The 18,454-nt window shown below is 46.3% G+C and overlaps 8 protein-coding genes across 8 annotated transcripts; 2 read left to right on the top strand and 6 right to left on the bottom strand. All coding sequences in view use genetic code 12, as the record gives it.

The window, feature by feature from the left end:
* Window positions 1–524: 524 nt before the first annotated feature.
* HMX1 (Hmx1p) lies at window positions 525–1,376 on the top strand (the record flags this gene model as incomplete). Its single annotated transcript, XM_025488115.1, has 1 exon — window positions 525–1,376. One exon carries the CDS (start codon window positions 525–527, stop codon window positions 1,374–1,376), a length of 852 nt encoding a protein of 283 aa, XP_025341923.1.
* Window positions 1,377–1,557: 181 nt separating this feature from the next.
* On the bottom strand, window positions 1,558–2,348 carry HBR1 (nucleoside-triphosphatase; the record flags this gene model as incomplete). Its single annotated transcript, XM_025488114.1, has 2 exons — window positions 1,558–1,764; window positions 1,791–2,348. The coding sequence occupies 2 exons, from the start codon at window positions 2,346–2,348 to the stop codon at window positions 1,558–1,560; spliced, it is 765 nt and encodes a 254-aa protein (XP_025341922.1).
* A 1,123-nt stretch (window positions 2,349–3,471) lies between these two features.
* CXQ85_004497 (uncharacterized protein) lies at window positions 3,472–3,813 on the bottom strand (the record flags this gene model as incomplete). The annotated part of the gene is made up of 1 exon (XM_025488113.1): window positions 3,472–3,813. One exon carries the CDS (start codon window positions 3,811–3,813, stop codon window positions 3,472–3,474), a length of 342 nt encoding a protein of 113 aa, XP_025341921.1.
* Window positions 3,814–7,718: 3,905 nt separating this feature from the next.
* CXQ85_004496 (uncharacterized protein) lies at window positions 7,719–9,460 on the top strand (the record flags this gene model as incomplete). Its single annotated transcript, XM_025488112.1, has 2 exons — window positions 7,719–9,093; window positions 9,372–9,460. 2 exons carry the CDS (start codon window positions 7,719–7,721, stop codon window positions 9,458–9,460), a joined length of 1,464 nt encoding a protein of 487 aa, XP_025341920.1.
* Window positions 9,461–9,592: 132 nt separating this feature from the next.
* Window positions 9,593–9,953, bottom strand: CXQ85_004495 (uncharacterized protein; the record flags this gene model as incomplete). Its single annotated transcript, XM_025488111.1, has 2 exons — window positions 9,593–9,723; window positions 9,758–9,953. 2 exons carry the CDS (start codon window positions 9,951–9,953, stop codon window positions 9,593–9,595), a joined length of 327 nt encoding a protein of 108 aa, XP_025341919.1.
* Window positions 9,954–10,418: 465 nt separating this feature from the next.
* Window positions 10,419–10,916, bottom strand: CXQ85_004494 (D-aminoacyl-tRNA deacylase; the record flags this gene model as incomplete). Its single annotated transcript, XM_025488110.1, has 1 exon — window positions 10,419–10,916. One exon carries the CDS (start codon window positions 10,914–10,916, stop codon window positions 10,419–10,421), a length of 498 nt encoding a protein of 165 aa, XP_025341918.1.
* A 498-nt stretch (window positions 10,917–11,414) lies between these two features.
* Window positions 11,415–12,938, bottom strand: SSH1 (Ssh1p; the record flags this gene model as incomplete). The annotated part of the gene is made up of 2 exons (XM_025488109.1): window positions 11,415–12,883; window positions 12,932–12,938. 2 exons carry the CDS (start codon window positions 12,936–12,938, stop codon window positions 11,415–11,417), a joined length of 1,476 nt encoding a protein of 491 aa, XP_025341917.1.
* A 364-nt stretch (window positions 12,939–13,302) lies between these two features.
* On the bottom strand, window positions 13,303–18,048 carry CXQ85_004492 (uncharacterized protein; the record flags this gene model as incomplete). Its single annotated transcript, XM_025488108.1, has 2 exons — window positions 13,303–15,553; window positions 15,929–18,048. 2 exons carry the CDS (start codon window positions 18,046–18,048, stop codon window positions 13,303–13,305), a joined length of 4,371 nt encoding a protein of 1,456 aa, XP_025341916.1.
* Between the last annotated feature and the right edge of the window lie 406 nt (window positions 18,049–18,454).

The following is an 18,454-nucleotide window of genomic DNA, read 5'->3' as shown; positions in this document are numbered from 1 at the left end:
CTTTGGCTGCAAAAGGACCCTGCGAGAAGAACCGACACCTCTGGGGGACCAACTTTTAACTTTTCTAAGATATGTGCCACCGCACGACCCTTGAAACTCCTTATATACACTCCCAACAACACCCCACATAGTTAAAACCCTAAATCTTGACTGTCCCAGACCATTGGACGTTTCGGTGTCCTGGTGTTTGTGCTTTTGCGGACATCGGTGATGAACTGGAGAAGATAGAGGTGGTTGGGCTATATGCAGGACAATCCAAACTTCTTCCCAAACATCCAAATTTCCCAAACCCCAGAAGCCCCTAAAAAAATTCAACCACTTCTTTTCATCCACCCACCCGGTATCTCCATTTCTGCCGCTTTTCATCCTCCCAAACCTTCGCTGTGGCGTGCGGCTGAACCGTTTCCCAGCCTCTCCACTCCCCCCCGATATCACCGAAAGCGCGTTCCCCCGGACATATCGGCACCACTATATAAACCATGAAAAACGCACCTTTTTTTTTTTTGCAACCACACTTTTCCATCATGTCTAAATTGACCGAAGAAGAAACCATCCCCCACAAAACCGACGTCGGCGCCCTCGCCAACAGAATCAACCTCGAAACAAGGTCCCTCCACAACAAAATCGACAAGCTCGTCACCTTGAAGTTCGCCTTGGCTTTAAGAGACTACAAGATATACAGACAAGGCTTGCAGAGTTTCTACCACGTGTTTGCCACCGTGGAAAGACAGCTTTACGCCCAGTTGGAGCAGAAGGACGAGTGGAGCGAGTTGTTGGAGAAGGTGTGGAAGCCAGTGATTGCCAGAAGTGAGCCTGCTCAGCAGGACTTGTTGTTTTACTATAACGACAGGAAGGAGAAGTTCATGAACCCGATCATGCCAGCACAGATTGAGTTTGTGGAGCACATCAAGGAGGTGACGCTGGAGAAGCCGTACCTTTTGTTTGCGTACTTGCACGTTATGTACTTGGCGCTTTTCGCTGGAGGCCGTGTGATGAGACTGTCTATTTCCAGGGCCACGGGGCTTTTCCCACAGAAGGACGGGTTAAAGCATGACGATATCGTCAGGCTCGGCACGAATTTCTTCCAGTTTGACGTGGACGACGAGAACGCGTTCAGGCTTCTTTACAAGAGAGACTACGAGTTGGCCACGAGAAACGCCTTGACTGAGGAGCAGAAGCTTGACATTATCGAGGAGTCCAAGTACATTTTCCAGCAGAACGCCAAGTGCGTGATTGAGTTGGAGCACCACAACTTGACCCGCATCAAGAAGAAGTGGTCGTACTTCTTTGCTACCAGAGGCTACTACTTTGTCATTGCCCTCTTTGCCATTGCCGCCTTGTTGGTGCTCAGCAAGCTCGCCCATACCATCTTTTGAGCTGCCTTGCCAAAACGTACTTGTCATTCTTTGTTAATTCAGCGCCGCCTCGGCGCCTTGTGTATATTAGATCTCCTGGGATATCATTTTTCAATACATGGCCGCTGCATGGAGCAGCCGGCACAGGTTTACTGTTAGCAGGTGGAGTGTCTGCTCTGTATGGTACATTCTATGTGGAGACTTAAGCGTCTGTCTTTCTCTTCTTAGCCACAGGCTCTTCCTTCGCGTCGTCTCCTTGTTCCTCGAGGCCAGCTCCTTCGTCACTGTCCTCTTCACTGTCCTCTTCATCGTCTTCTCCCTCCTCGAGACCAGTTCCTTCGTCACTGGCCTCTTCGTCACTGGTCTCCTCTTCACTACCCTCCTCGAGGCCAGTTCCTTCGTCACTGACCTCTTCGTCGGCGTAGTACTCCCCACCTCATTGGTCACTCCCTCGTCATGATCCTTCCTCCACATCTCCACCCAGGCCTCAATCCTGCCCTGGTTCTCCTTCACATCCTCTTCACTGTTCGACTCCAAAGAAATCACAATCTCCTTATTGTACGCCTCATTGGCATCGTTCAAAATCACCTCCATGATCTCACAGTCAATATTCTCATCGATCTTCTTATCGCTGTACTTCCTAGCCTTCAATCTATCATATAACAAGGAGTTGTCTGTTCTGAGTACAACCACAAGGTCAATCAAGCGTTTGGGGAAAATATCGCAACAGTGCCAGTCCACAATGGCTCCTCCTTTTCTGAGATCATCTTCCAACCCATCTAGAAGCTTATCTTCGTCTACAACGCCGGTATCACGTTCTTTGTCGTAGCTTTCAATGCAATCTCTGTCTTTGGCGAGTTCACTGATGTTGTAGTGGGTGTAGTTTGCTTCTGGGAGACTTTCGGCGAGTTTCTTGGAGAGGCTGGTTTTGCCACATCCAGGAGTGCCTGTGATGATGATATTGGGGTGGAATCTGGTCGGTTTAGGAGTCATTACGTTGGGTGAAAAGGTGGATTAGGAGGTTTTATAGCGATGGCGGTCACGTGACTGAGCACGTGATATCTTTGAAAACCAATAACCTCCAAGATCCGGGTCTACGAGGACTTCTAAATACTTTTTATATCTTTAAATCATATATTAATGCTAGAAAATGACTGGAACCGGTTCCAGGGCGGTGATGACGATGGCACAAGGTGAGAATGCGCTGTATTGCCATGGTGATTATGGATAGATTCAACAAAGGCATCAAGGTTATCGTTGAAATCGTGAAATTGCATTAAAGGTGGCGTGAAAAGGGACTTTTAGAACGGAAATGGGTCGTAAATCGGTGTAAAATGGTCATAAACGTAAGGTAAAGGTATTTTGTAAGGGGCAGCGTTGCAGTTCGGGAAATGGGTGCAAAAAGTGGTTGAAACGGTGGTTTGGAGGTGTACGAGGCAGGTGGGGCTCTCTGGTGGGGTGGGAATTGATGTGGAGCGGTGTGGAGTGAATTGGAGGTGGTGGAGTGTTTGAGTTGTTGAATCAGCTGGAAGGTTCAGTTGTTGTAGAGGCACCTGAATGATCTATGGTAGCTGAGGGCCAACAGGAAGCAAAGGCAGCAGATTGAGCAATCTGGAAGGCTTAGCTGGGGCAAACTGTCGATGTGGTTCGGCTAGACGTCGTGGGAAGGCAGTTGCAAGTCATCTGGGATATTATAGACTGCTCAGATAACGAATAGTAGCAAACTGGAAGTAGGAAGTTGCCCAAATCCAAGTGAAAACGACAAGAAATCAAAGTCTGAACCATTTCCATGAATTCTGAAACCTTCAACTCCTGAGCACTTCTTTTTGGATCAGCAATCATAGCATAGGTACCGTGCCAGAACCAAGCAGCACCAGCACTGAACCATACCGTACACTTCACTTTCCACCCAACATACTCAATCTTCAGTACCTCTTCAGTACCTCTTTAGTACCTCTTCAGTGCCAACTGAAACTAAACCTCCAGCTTCACCACCAAACTCAAACTCAACCTCCACTTTATAGATACACAACTTCTGATCTGAGTCCCAGATTCTTCAAACTCCAAAGCTTAACCTCACAACTCTCCCTCTCCCTCTCTCTCTCTAAACCCCGTCTCACAGCTCATCCCTGAGGTGAGCAGGGTACGGAGGCGGTGGAGGTTCGTACTTGGGCGGAGGAGTACTCACTGGCTGCAAACCGTCTAGGGTCTGGCTCTGAGTCTGAAACTGGGTCTGGGAAACCTGGCGTGGCTGGTAAGTGGCCACACGCTGGGGAGGCCTTGGCGGCTGCTGTTCCTGGTTAAACGGACGGGAGTTCTTCCTTTTGAAGAACAGGTGAACATGTCTTCTGGTGACGAAAGCAATAGCCACTATGATGAGAATGATACATAGAATGACGACTCCCACGATGGACTCGGCGGGGGCTCTTTTGGCTAGACGGCGTTCGGGGATGTACATGGACGTAGATGCTGGAACGGTGGATGGAGGAAGGAGAAGAGGTTAAGTAGGATCAGAACTGGAGTGGTTTCCTACATATGTTAGGAAGTGGTTGGATTGCTTGGACTCTTGGCGGTACGGTCACGTGACCTGGGTGGGAAATTAGTGAATGGGAGGAAAGATGCCAGGAATAAGGAGATTTAAATGTTTGTTTTAGTACTTGGGGAAGCTTGGAAGGGTTTGTCAAAGTTTGGGGGCTCTTGGGGCTCTTTTGGTGCACTTAGCTTACCTTCCACTGGCATGCGATACCACCGTCCTACCCTTATCTAGAGTACCCCAAACGTCCAATGAATACCCTTGAATTAAAAAAAGTAGACCTTCGTCAGCTCCCTTTCCCCGTGCATGATCAAGAAATCGGCTGGGGTTCGTGAAAGTCTATTTTGAAACGGTACGGCCGGCCCCATCGGACTACCGCTGTGCCTCGGCTATTTACCCATGCTTATTCGACACAGAACGCTGGATTTGATCTGTGCTACGAAGAGAACGATGATGGTTGGTAGGAGAGGTGCATGAAATGTGTGACTGGGGGAGAAGCGTTGGGGATGGTGGTTGTAGAGTGAAGAGGTGAGGTGGTTGGAGAAGTGACGAGAAGTGATGTACTGGAGGAAGTAGGGGATTGGATTGATGGTGGGAAAGGAGGGGGATGGCTTGGGACGTGGGTTGACGGGAGAAAGGTACTGGAGGAAGAGGGAATGATGGGAGAGGGGGGTTTAAAGATGCACTGTTGGTTATCGTGGGTGGATATTTAGGAAGTATATGAAGAGGGTTGTTTAGGGTGGTGATTTACGTGGAAGAAAACGAAAAGGGAAGGGTAAGACGGTCATTTGAAGCTTTAGAGAATCATTTAAACTACAAGTAATGTTTGACGTTGGAAAGTGAAGAAAGCGAGGAAAGACTAGAAGTGGTAGTACTTCCCATATTGGTCGTCCAGTTGGCACCTTTTCCTCCCAGCCAGTAAGATCTCTAAGTATATGAAATTTTAGGCTTTCCTATAGTTGCCTTTGAGGCTCCTCCTGAAATACCATGCCTTGGGTTCATATCTACTGTCTCCATCGCTTGCCTGACTCCGTCTACCCTCCTCCTCCATTTCCTGACTCCTCCAGCCAAAACCCAAAACAAGCAACCAACGCCATGATCCCACCACCAGCCTATCACAATCTTCCAAATAACACATTCCCAGACCATATCCAACTATTTTAAGCTTTCTCTGGATTTCGCAGCCATTCCAGGACCCAATCCGTGGTTAGGTCGGGAAACTGCCCGGAAAGTTCGGAAAAATGATACCAGAGGGACCTCTTCTATCCAGACATTCAAGTCAATGAACTGGCTTGACTGGTGCTGCTTCTACTGACGTTTTTTGGATGGTTCCTGGGAACCCAAATATACTAGTATGTATCCATGACGTCATGGGGCATCACCATAAAGATCCAGCTGGAACTCCGAGTAAAACACGGTAAACACTTGAAATAATAAGTAAAAGGTCCGGGAAAACCTACCCAGGCACCTCGGGACCCACTAAGGCCCGAAATTCCGAACAAAATCCAAGCAAAACTGACCATTTCACGGTACTTTCCAAATCCACCTCTTTTCGCAGCCATTCTGACCAGAGATGTCCAAAAGGTTCAATTTTCTCCACCAAACTGCCCCAAACCCCCCTCGAAACCCATCAAATCGTCACCTTCCCACCTCTAAAACCCCAAATACACCTCACCTTTTCTTCCACAACTTTCGCTCCGCCCACCTCCAGTCTCCAAAGCCTCCCCCACGCCAAAGAACCTCGGCTTCCCCCACACTTTCTGTCTCTCCTAACCCAACCGTCAATCTCGTCGATCGAGCCCCAGCAGGAGCCCCAGCGGGAACTGGTCCAGAAGAGAAGGACCGGAATGAAGTTTAAGGAAAGGTACGAAAATAGCAGTTTGTTTGGTCTTGGCGTGGGGCGTGGGGAAGGCCATTTGCAGCCATTACAGACCAGATGAAGAGGCCAGAAGGGGACAAAGAAAGCAAGTAGAGGTTTTCTAGGGAAGTTTTAGGGTACTTTAAAATGGATGGTTGGGTCAAAAAGTGGTCATTTGACGTTAAGTGGTGAAGTTAAATGAACCTTATCATGTCCATACATAAGCACCAGTTCTCATCAATCCACAGCCATCCTTCCCAGATTCCTTGTAGATCTGAACCCTAACTACTCCAGGTATTGCCATCTTGATCTTCTTAGATTCCTTAGTTTAAAGTCTTTTAGCGTTCCATACCAGTAGAAGGTAATCGGTGTCTGCTCGTACGTCGTTTAACCAGGCTCATCTCTCCAGCAAAGAAGGTAAGAAGCAAGAAGCAAGAAGGTAAGAAGGTAAGAAGCAAGAAAGCGCAAACAACCAGAGAAGAAGAAAAAGAAGAAAAGCAGTAACAGTCAAATAGTACGAGTATCAGAAATAGAGAGTATCAGAAATAGAGTCCATTCGTATAGCTACCTCTCCAAATCCACCCCACCTCATCTCATCTCACCTCATCACCGAACCAGCCAACTCTCCACCAACTTTCAACTTCTAGCCATCAAAATTACATCCTTCCAATTCATCCAATTCATCCACTTTGTCCAATCCACCTAATTCACTGTTGGTGCTTGAGTAGAATCTACAGTACATAGTAACGAGAAGAGCTCTGGGTCTCTCACAAGACCCACCTTTGAGTACATCCAAACGGTTGAAACTTTAAAAAACACTTCTGAGTTTCTCCTTGTCTTCCGTTGTCCCTTGGTTCCATAAATCCACGGTTATGTCTTTTCCCTTCATTAGTTCCCTCCCTTGAGCTCCCTTCCCTTCACTTTCCCTCCCCCACACTATTTTGCACCCATTCTCAGTCCAGCCATCACTCATCCCACTTCACCAAGTCACACCAACCTTAATAACCTTTAAACTTTCGACCTCATGCCTTCTTCTCTATTTCTATTTCTACATTGTTTTACATTTTTTGGGACTTACTTTTACTGACATCCAATCTGCTTTCTCCCTTCAGCCCAGTCCCTTCGGTCCTGGTCTTTGGCCTGGTCTTTGACTTCTTCACATGAGAGTCTCCCCGAGAGTCCCCCCGTCCACCAACCCCAACTCTCCACCATCCAATTCTTTCAACCCCAACTCTTCTTAACATTTCACCTCCAACTCTCCACAACCGACAATGACGGACTGCAAGGAAGCTTAAAATGCCAACGGCAGAGGCGGTTGCAGAAAAAGAAAGAATGGCAACTGGAAAGACGTAATCGCAGCCACACTTGAGGATATCTTGCATTGATGAATTGCATTCTGGGAAGGATGCATTATTTCCCCTTGTGCTTGGTTTTGCCTATTTTTTGATGGACCGTTGGGTGGAACGATCGCCGTTTTCTTTTAATTTCTTGCTTTTTCTCTTTTTCTGTCTTTGTGGAGCCGTTTAAGGAACCATGCGTTGCTCATCAATCCGCCCAGCAACCATCAGAGGCTGAAGCCAAGAAACGATTCCAAAGTGACAGACGGATCCAAGTGACAGAAACAGATCCAAAGTCAGTGACAGAAAGAGTACACGAAAAACGACAACCCAGAGTAGAAGACGTAGACTACCAGAAGGAATGGCTGCAAATGACGTAATTTTTCAGCAACCCCAGAATCCACCAACCTCCACCAACCACCACCAACTGACCCCAGAACCAATAAAAACACCCCAATTAAAATCCCAACAAAAGACTCCACAGTTCGTAATCATCCTTTTTTCTCTACTTGACGCCCTGGCGCCGGCTTCAGCCTCGATGCTTCTCTGCACCTTCCTTTTTGTGAACCGTGCATTGATCATATAAGAAAGCAAGATCCTCTTCTTCCTCCTTTCCCTCCCAAATATCCCTTTTTATGTCGCTGATCGAGAAAAAGACAGACGACGAGTGGGAGAAGCTCTCAGATGAGGTTTCTCCTGTGATCAACTACCAGAACTGCCTGTGGCAGAAGACGGCTGGGTTGCTTTTTTCAGAGTACATTTGTTTGGCCATCATGTCGTTTCCATGGTCGTATTCGGTGTTGGGGTTGGTGCCAGGGTTGATTCTTACTGCTGGCATTTCGCTTACTTGTCTTTATACGGGTTGCATCATCACAGACTATTGCATTACGTACCCTGGCGTTACGTCGGTGTGTGACGTGGGACAGCATATTTTTTGGAATTCGAAGGTTGTATGGTATGCTACGGCGGTGGCGTTTATTTTGAATAACACCTTGATTTCGGCGCTTCACGTTTTGGTGGGTGCAAAGTACTTTAGTACGATTTCAGATAACTACGAAGGCGGGTCCATCTACGTGTGCCAGATCGTGTTTGCCGTGGTGAGTGCTGTGATATGCTTTCTATTCTCGCTTCCTAGAACCTTTTCGTCCATGTCTGGCGTTGCCTACGTTTCTGCTATTACTATGTTCGTTTCTGTGGTGCTTTCTATGGCGTTTGCTGGTGTTCAGGACTATCCAGCCGGCTACGACGGTTCGCCAGTGGAATGGAACCTCTGGCCAGCGAAAGGAACCACCTACGTCCAGGGAATGTCGGCCATGTTGAACATTTTGTATACGTTTGTTGGCCAGATCACGTACCCTTCGTTTATTTCCCAGATGAAGCAGCCAAAGGACTTTAAGAAAGCTTTGTGGGTGGTGACTGTTTGTGAGTTGATCACCTTCGCCTTGGCTGGCCTGATTGTGTACGTTTACGTTGGTAACAAGTACATGACAGCTCCAGCGTTTGGTTCGCTTGTGGGTAATTATAAGAAGATTGCTTACTCGTTTGCGTTGCCCACGATTCTCTTCTTGGGCTCGTTATACTCCAACGTGACGTCACAATGGTTGTTCCTTATGATCTTTAAAGAAGGCGATAAGCACAGAGAAGACCATACTGTGCTTGGCTGGTCCGTGTGGATTGGACTCAATGCGGTTATTTGGGTCATTGCATTCATTATTGCCGAAGTCATTCCCTTCTTTTCCGACTTGCTTTCTCTCATGTCGTCGTTGTTCGACTGCTGGTTCGGTTTCGTCTTCTGGGGCGTCGCCTACTTCCGCCTTAAGAGACACAACAACCCAGATGTGAGTTTCCTTGAGCTTTTTAAGACGTCAGTGTGGTGGGTCAAGCTTGAGTTCATTGCCAACATTGCTTTGGTGGTTATTGGTCTTTATATTCTTGGCCCTGGTCTTTATGCTACTATTCAGAGCATTATCTTGTCGTACCAATCGGGATTGTACGGCCTGCCGTTTGAGTGTACGCCAAGTACCGTTTAGTCTATTGTAATATATTTAATGAACGAAGCAAGTGTAGCGCCAGCTACAGTTGCGTAGATTGAAGCTGAAGACATGTAGCGAAGCAAGTGAAGCGAAGCTACAGTTGCGTAGGATGTAGCTGAAGAAAGGAAACTCAAGTCATATCTCTAGCTGAAGACAAATCTCTAACTTAAGACATGTATCTCTAGCTGAATACATATTTCAGTAGCTCAAGACATGTATCTGAAGACATGAATCTAGCTCAAGACGTATCTCTAGCTGAAGTCATTTCTCTAGCTGAAGTCATGAATCTAGCTCAAGACATGAATCTAGCTGAAGACATGAATCTAGCTGACATAAATATCTAGCTGTAACTTCCAAACTGTAGCTCAAGACGTAACTCCAGCTGTAGCTCCCAAACTGTATCTGAAGACATGTATCTGAAGACATGTATCTAAAGAAATGTAGCTCAAGACATATCCCTTCCTTAAGACACATCTCTAGTTTAACACATAAATGTAGCTCAAGACATAAATGAAGCTCAAGACATAGATGTATCTGAAGACATAAGTCTGGATGAAGACATGAATGTATCTGAAGATATAAATGTATCTGAAGATAGTATCTCTAGCTGTAGCCTCCAAACGGTGTCTAAAGACATGAACCTAGCTGAAAATCTAGCTCAAGACAGAAATCTAGCTGAAGATGTATATCTCTAGCTGTAGCTCCCAACCTGTAGCTCAAGCTTCCAGACTGTAGCTCAAGACATGAATCTAGCTGAAGACATGTATCTCTATCTGTAGTCTCTAAACTGTAACTTCCAAACTGTAGCTGTAGCCTCCAGACTGCAGCTGAAGACATGTGTCTCTAACTGAAGACATAAACTTCTATCTGTAGCTTCCAAACTGTATCTGAAGCTTCCCAACTGTAGCTCAAGATATGAATCTAGCTGAAGACATGTATCTCTATCTGTAGTCTCTAAACTGTAACTTCCAAACTGTAGCTGTAGCCTCCAGACTGCAGCTGAAGACATGTGTCTCTAACTGAAGACATAAACTTCTATCTGTAGCTTCCAAACTGTATCTGAAGCTTCCCAAACTGTATCTCTAGCTCAAGACAAGAATCTAGCTCAAGACATATCTCTCCAGCTGTAGCTCCCAAACTGTATCTGAAGACATGTATCTCTAGCTGACATGTATCTCTAGCTGTAGCCTTCAAACTGTAACTTCCAAACTGTAGCTCAAGACAAGTATCTCCAGCTGTAGCTCCCAAACTGTAGCTCCCAACCTGTAGCTTCGCTACAGCTTAGTCGCTACAGCTTGGTCGCTAAAACCCAATATCACTCGTATCCCACACAATCGTCACTGGCCCCTCATTCACCAACTCAACGTCCATCATAGCACCAAACTGGCCATCCTTCACCCTCTCCTCATCGCCAAGCTCTTTCCTGAGCTTCTCCAAAAACTCCGTATACAAATCCACTGCCACCTGGCCCTTAGCAGCTCTATGGAAGTCAGGCTTAGTCCCCTTCTTCACTGTACCATAAAGCGTAAACTGAGATACAGAAAGCACCAGAAGCTCTTTATCATGAGCCAAGCTCTTGGCCCAGGGCTTACCTGCCCAGCATCCCATGCCTTCTGGAGCAGCAGCCATATCTTCAAAAAGCCGAAGGTTGGCGAGTTTCTTGACCATTCTGTCCACATCGTCTGAAGTGTCTTTGGTGGAGATTCCCACAAGCACCATGAGTCCTTTGTTGATGGCGGAGACGACTGAGTTTTCGACGGTCACGGACGCTCTGGTGACTTTCTGGATGACTACTCTCATGGGGGAACTCTGGAGGTTGTAGTTGGGGTTGTAGTTGGAAGAAGTGTAGATGGAGAAAAGTGAAAAATGGAATCTGGAGAATGCGCAGAGTCAGGAATGGCTGCAAAATGGGATATACGGATGGGGGAGGTGGAGGAGAGGTTGAGAGTGGTTTTTGGGGGTACTTGGGGGTGGAGGATTGGAATTGGAGGGTTTTGGGCTTTTTTGGAGTGTTTTGGGTGCTTTTTGGTGGACTTGTGGATGGTAGTAATGCAGTTATAGAAGTGAGTATAAGGAAGAAGTCAGATCTGGAAAGAAGTGGACAGAAGTGGAACAAAAGGGAATTGGGCGTTTTGTAGGGTTCAGGTAGTTTCCTCGTGGCCTGTTCCTTACTTTGAATGCTTTAGATAGCTCAATTGGTCGTTCTACGCTGGCTGTGGCCACCTCGTGTTCAACTGTTTTATTAATTACTCGTGGGCTCAATATCTATCGGATAGTACATCGTTCAGAGCCGGATGCTTACTGGTAAGAAGCAATGGCATTGACAAGCTGGGAGTTGGAGCCTCCACCCTGCTGGAACTCCATCATGAAGTCCTCCAAAATGGCAAATGCAGAGCAAATGCCCACAACAACTGCAACGGTTTTGCCGGAAGATCCAAGCAATTCGCCTGCAAGAGCGACACCACTCAAGATGGCGGCACCGGCAGTGGCGGCGCTGTTGACGGTCTTGGTCAACTCTTTGGCAACAGAGGCGTCTCTCTTGCCGGCAATAACAATGCTCTGGTCCTTGAACTGTCTGGCAATGTCTTTTGGAGCAGAACCGGAAGTAAAGGCCCACACTCTGGCGAAAGAAATAGCCAAAACCAAAACAGAGACGGAGTAGACAACAGCTCTGATTGGAGAAAGGGCAGACTCGATAATTGAAGATGGAGCAGTCAAGTAGAAAGCAACACCGTCAACAACTCTACCGGACTCAGAGTAAGAGCCGATAAGAGAACTCACAAATGGGTTCACTGGGGCCAAGAACACAGCAACAAAGTAAAGCACAACCTGAACAGCACCAAGCACAGAGAAGGCAAACAACACAGGCAAAGCACCAGTGTAGAACAAACGAAGTGGGTAGACGTTAGAAGTGCCTCTGGCCTTGCTGGATCTGATTGGGATCTCCAAACGGAAGTTTTGCAAGTAAATGGTCAAAAGAGCAGCGGCCAAAACCAAAAGCACCGAGCCAATGGTTGGGAAGTTTGGACGGAAGAACAAACCAACCAAGGAGTCCTTAATAGAGCCAAAATCCAAGGTTACAAGGGTCTTGGCCAACGAAGTAAGCACACCATAAGTCTGAGGAGCCTCGCCAGGAGCAGCAGCGACCTGTTCAAGGCCAGCCACGTCTCTCACGAGTCCAGCAGCAGCATGCAAGGCAATGAAGCACAAAACGCCCGAGCCAAAGCCGTAGCCCTTATCGATAACCTCAGCCATCAAGGTAATAAACAACGAAGCGCCAACGTTCTGCAAGAAAATCAACACATACGCTCCATATGGAGAAGCAGTCTTCTCTCCACCCTTAAGCACATTATCAAAGTAGCCCAGGAAGAGCAACGCAAGCGAAAACACAGCAGCAAAGAAAACCGCCGTCACCTTCTGCGCCGTCTGGAACAACTCCCTATCGTAAGCATAGTTAAAGTTCACCTTAAGCAACTTGGCGCCAGCAGCCAACTGCCAAACGAACCCAGCAAGAATCACCGGTAAAAGGCCCAATTCCAACAAAGTGCCCTGCTCCATAGCGAAAAGCGGCCTCAACGTGGCAAATGGGTCAATCATCTGCTGAGAAGCATCTTTCACAAGCGAATATGTAGGCAATTGGGTCAAGGTAAAGATGATGCCAGCTCCAATGGTGTAAATGACTTTTTCATCGAGACTGACGGATTCGTCAGGAAACTCGATTTCCGGAACCAAGGGCGTGAAAAACTTGGCCAAGTCAAGAAGACGGACTGATGTTAGTAAGGGGAGGGAGGAGGGGGGGGTTTAGAAGTACGTACAACTCATGGTGGGTTGGAGGAGAGAAGGTGGATTTGGACGATGATGGACGATAAATGGGCGTTTGTTCGGTGTATGGTGCACGGACTGCAGATAAGGAGGTCTGTATAACGGACTGAGTAGTTGAGTGGTTCATAGTGTATTGAGATAACTAGTTAAGCTAGAAGGATGGAGGAAAGTCGACATCCTTATATAGTACAACTGGTAGCAATCTGGAGTCATTCAGTAGCAACCCAGCAACCCAGCAACCTTGGGAATTTTCTTGGGTTGCTAGCAACTTATAGACTAGAAGGGAACTCTAGGTCTCTGGGTAGATATCATGCCTGCATATGTGCATGTCTTCCAACACCCGCTCTTAGCCTGAGACCTGAGTTCAGCCTAAGCTCTTCAAATGATTGAACGTGTCTGTGGTGAGTCCCTTTGTCAAGATGTCTGATAGATTGTTTTCTGTAGGAATCTTAATAAGATTCACATTGCCATTCTTGCATTCGTCTTGGATGTAACTGAGTCTGATGCGAATGTGTTTGGTTCTTTCTGAAGTAAAGTTTTCTTGCAGGGCAATGTTCAAACAAGCTTGATTGTCAACGTAGATAGGGATCCATCTCTTTTCTGTCCAAAGTCCTAATGAGATAAGGAAGTCTTTGAGCCAGACAGCGTTCCGTGTTGTTTCACATAGAGCATAGGCTTCAGCTTCTGTTGAGGACAAAGCAACAGGTCCTTGTTTCTTCGATTTCCAGAGGATTGGGGCACCTAGCATGGTGAAGATAAGTCCTGAGACTGACTTGCTAGTTTCTTTGCAGTTCCCCCAATCAGCATCGCTATAACCAGCCACTTTGATAAAGTTCCTCGAACTCTTATCCTTAGAAGTGTAATTCAATGAGAATTCAGAAGTGCTTTTCAAGTACCGTAATACGCGGTTACAATACTCAAAGTGTTTCAAGGCTGGCTTATTGCAGTACCGAGCTAAAACACCTGTAATGAAAGCAATATCATATCTCACTGTTGTACTCGCAAAGAGAAGTTTGCCAATTATTTCTCTGTACAAACCGGGGTCCTCGAATAGTTCATCATCATCAAGCGGAAGCAACTTTTCACTCCAATCAGTTGCGCAAGGATTGTAGCATGGTTTATCATTGTCAAGGTAGGTTGTTATCTTTTCGTCGATGTATTCTTTGAGTGATACGGAGTAGCCAGAATTTGTTTGACATATGTTCATACCGAGAAACCTGCTAGCTTTCCCAAGATCCTTGATATCATAACTTCGCTTTAATTCAGCTTTGACAGCTTTGATGACACTTTCATCTTTGCACATTATCAACATGTCGTCAACATAGAGGACCACGATCACCATTATTCCACTCACATTTTTGTAGTAAAGACAGGGTTCCTTTCTATTAGGAGTAAAGCCTATCAGGATCAACTTCTTGTTGATCTCTAGGTTCCAGATCAAGGGAGCTTGCTTTAGTCCATAGAGTGCGCCATTTAGCTTAAGTACCTTCATGCGATTTGATTGAGTTTGGAGTCCCTCGGGGATAGTAAGATACAAGTCCAGCTTTAACCGGCCATTGAGGAAGGCAGTTTTGACATCAACTTGGTGAACTTTCATCTGTAGTTTGGTTGCTAGAGCTAAACTGATTTTGACTGTATCGTACTTCACAACTGGGGAGAATGTCTCTTTGTAATCCTTGTCCTTAATTTGGGAGAAACCTTTGGCCACAAGTCTTGCCTTATAGGTGCCATCATGTTTAATGTTAAAGATCCATTTGTACTCAATTGGTCTGCGGCCATATGGTAGGTCTGTCTCTGTAAAGGTGTCATTCGATTTTAAGGACTCCAACTCACTTTTGATTGCTTCTTTCCACTTAGCTTGGTCGTCACACGAGATAGCTTCCTTGTACGTTTCTGGAATGTAGTGAACTGTATTCTTTTCTTCTTCTTTGTTCCTCTTATTAGGGTTAACGTAGTTGACAGCATGCGTATCGTTCATGAAGGGCAAATTGGCGAGGGAGTCATCAACCGTGTAAAGTACTCGACTATCAAACGTGTTGTCAAAGGGCTGATGTACACTGTTGTCGAGGACGGCATTGTTGACTTGGCCGATTCTCCTGAGATGGTTGACTCTCCTATTTCCCCCTTTCGCCAGTTTGGCCGATTGGTTTCCTTTCGCATATTTCACCTTCGTCACGGCGTATTTCACTTTTGTCTTCTTCGTCTTACCCGTGTTCTGGCACATATCAGACTTAGCACGGCGCTTTTCGGCAAGCCGGGACGACTTCCGAGAATTGTGTTGACGTTCATTCTTCGGGTCTGTCCTCAATGGCTGTTGCTCTCCCGAACCTAGCCTAGGTTCTGTAGAGGCTCCACTTGGTTCACTCAGGGTCGCTTCTTGCGTTTCTACCTCTTCAGTATCCATTCCATCCCTGTCAAAGGAAGAGGAGATACCGGCCGACAGAGAAACATCCTCCTCAACTTTCCGGGGTGAGGAGGTCAAAATCTGATCGGTTTTAGTGGATGCTTGCTCGAGGTCTAATGACGTCTCATTAGACAGTTGCGCGGGAGTCGAAATGTCCATTTTGTCAACTGGAACAGGACTAAATTGGGAGTCAGCGTCTTCGTACTCTTCACTAACGAAGTGATATGGGTGACTCCTACTCAATAAATGATTAACACTGGGATCGTTTGCTTCATCGATCCGATTGTCAACTAACGGCATTTTGTTGCACAAGAACGACGCTTGGTGTGTTTCGATGACATGGTTTGTGGGCCTGTTATTTTTCAAGATCAAACAGCGATAGGCTTTCCGCAGAGAGGCGGGGCCCACAAATACACAAGGGACAGCTGTTGGTGTCACTTTGTTTCCTCGTTCCATGTTGGGAATCATCACATTACCAAGACACCCGAAAGGTGGAGTATTCCAGATGTGCTGACTTTTGGGGTTCAGACCTTTGAAGGTGTAAGGAATTGACCACGAATTCTGGCTTTTCGGGTGATTGTTTAACACATGGGCTGCCATTTTAAATGCTTCTGGCCAATAGGTCAACGGAAGCCCGCTCTGAATGAGTAACACTCGCGCTTTGGCCAGTAAGGCTCTAATAGCGCGTTCAGCAGTTCCATTTTGATGAGAATTGTAAGGCGAGGTGTATTTGGGAGTAATACCAAGTTGTAAGAGTGACTCAATGTGACCTTGTCTGCCCATAGGTCCTTGAAATTCGAGCCCATTATCAATTCTTAACTCATCAAATTTACCATCTGGGAAATCATGTCTCAACTGGGAAAGAGTGTTGTAGAGGGCCAATTTGGTGTCCCCCTTCATCCGCATGGGAGTGACATAGTAGGTCCGAGTGTACTTGTCAACGACAACTAGAAAGTACTGCGAATAATCATATCCGAAAGGTTGAATCGGTCCACACACGTCGGCATGTATTACCTGCAATGGTCTTGTAACAACTGTCTCACTCTCATGTTCTTTGCGTTTGTTTGTCATAGTACCAAGTTGACATGCCTGACAGTGGGTTCTAATGTCACTCGCAATTAGTGGTAGCCACGGATTCTCTTTCCTAAGTTGAGCATACTGCTGATGGTTTGGATGGCCTGTGCGAATGTGTGTTTCAAGATCCTTCTGAGAAAAGGTTGCTTTAGTGTTCCAATCAACCTTATTGACCAGGGTATGCGCATCTTGGTAGGCGCGCTGTTTCTCATTTTCAGTTAAGTATACCCTAGGCTTCTTGAACGTTTCACATTTGAGGTCGACAATTACATATCCGGGAGCGTCAGTCCGGTTAATTATATTGTTATTGCCATCTCTCAAAGTGGAATCCTGCTGTCTAAAGGTCAAGTTCTCAATTCCAAATGGCCTCTTTCCAGAGATGATATTGGCCTTGGATTTCTTCAAATAATAAACCTTGTCCAATAAGATAGCATTTCCATTCGCATCAGTTCCCTTAATTTTGCCATAGCCCTCTGAGACCAACTTCATGCCTCCAATACCTGCAAAAACCTGAGGGCTTTTGACAAAATCATAGAGCAAGTCCCAGTCTTTGACAATGTGAACTTCACTTCCGGTGTCCCAAAGAAAAGGGGAACTTCCGAATTGGTTTGTCATTCTAGGGGAATGTCCAGGAACAGAGACATCAAACACGCATCCAATGTGACTTGGAAATGGTGCGCTGTTGTTTGTCTTGGGTTTTCTCCGTTTGTTCCTGTTGTTCCTAGGACCACGATTGCCATTGTGGTTCCTCTTCCGCTTGTTTCCTTGAGGATTCTTCACTGGCGGTCTCTGTTCTGGGAACTTGTACCAACAATCCTTTTCTTCATGATTGGGTTTGTTGCAATAGGAGCACATCCCACCTTTACCCACATAAAACATAGTGGTGGGTTTCGGAGCCATGGTGGGACCGTTCCATGGAAGATTCTCATTCTTCAAGTACAATTGATTAGTGGTGACAGAATCATTGTAACGGTCAGCAAGGTTGATATCCTTGATACCTTGCTCCTCAAAGTAGTCCTTGATGGTTGGCTTGTGATTGCCTCCATGGTGAACGAAACTTGCCATAAAGTAGTGTTCCTTGTTAGTGAACCCGTTCGAGGTTAACATCCACAAGTGCTGCCTCTTGGTACCATTGCCAGAGTTAACCAGTTCCAAAATTCTTTTACCCCATCTAGTAAGGTAATCCACAAATTCGCCGGCGTTGAACTTGAACTCATTCTGATGGCGAATTCTAAGAGACTCCAACTTGCTAGAAGCAGCTGCGTACGCGTTGCCCAAGAAGATATCCTTGCAGTTCTTCATAATGGATTCTGCAATTCTGTTGGAATTGTCAATGATCCTCTTGGACTGATCCCTGTTCAAATCACGTAACGCTTCTTTGGCATCATTCTCTCCACCTTGGAGGTACTTTGCCACATACTGAGCAGTGTCCAGGGAGAATACAGATTGAATCTCGAGAGTGACCTGGAAGAGCCAGTACAAGTAGTCATCCTTAGCGCTAAGTTTGAAAGGATACACAAATTCTTGTTGGTGCTCAAGGTTACCACCATCTTTATAAAGATGTTCGGTGTATGGTGCACGGACTGCAGATAAGGAGGTCTGTATAACGGACTGAGTAGTTGAGTGGTTCATAGTGTATTGAGATAACTAGTTAAGCTAGAAGGATGGAGGAAAGTCGACATCCTTATATAGTACAACTGGTAGCAATCTGGAGTCATTCAGTAGCAACCCAGCAACCCAGCAACCTTGGGAATTTTCTTGGGTTGCTAGCAACTTATAGACTAGAAGGGAACTCTAGGTCTCTGGGTAGATATCATGCCTGCATATGTGCATGTCTTCCAACAGCGTTGTGGCGTCACGTGAGGGCAGAGGGTTGGTGGAGGTGGAGTTTGGGGGAGACTGGGGGACGGTGGGGGCAAATTGGGGGAATATTGGGGGTCGATTGGGGGATCCCGTGGGGGATCTACCTGGTTACTTTAATTTTTGGGTTTTTGAACCCCCGGTTTTCCTTGATTTTTGTGATTTTCGTGGACTTCAT

The sequence above is a fragment of the Candidozyma haemuli genome, assembly GCF_002926055.2.
Source record: "Candidozyma haemuli strain B11899 chromosome Unknown G_2014730914, whole genome shotgun sequence".
NCBI classification, from domain to species: Eukaryota; Fungi; Ascomycota; class Pichiomycetes; order Serinales; family Metschnikowiaceae; genus Candidozyma; species Candidozyma haemuli.
The sequence above is the reverse complement of the archived record's forward strand: the minus strand, read 5'-3'. Positions and strand labels throughout refer to the sequence as shown.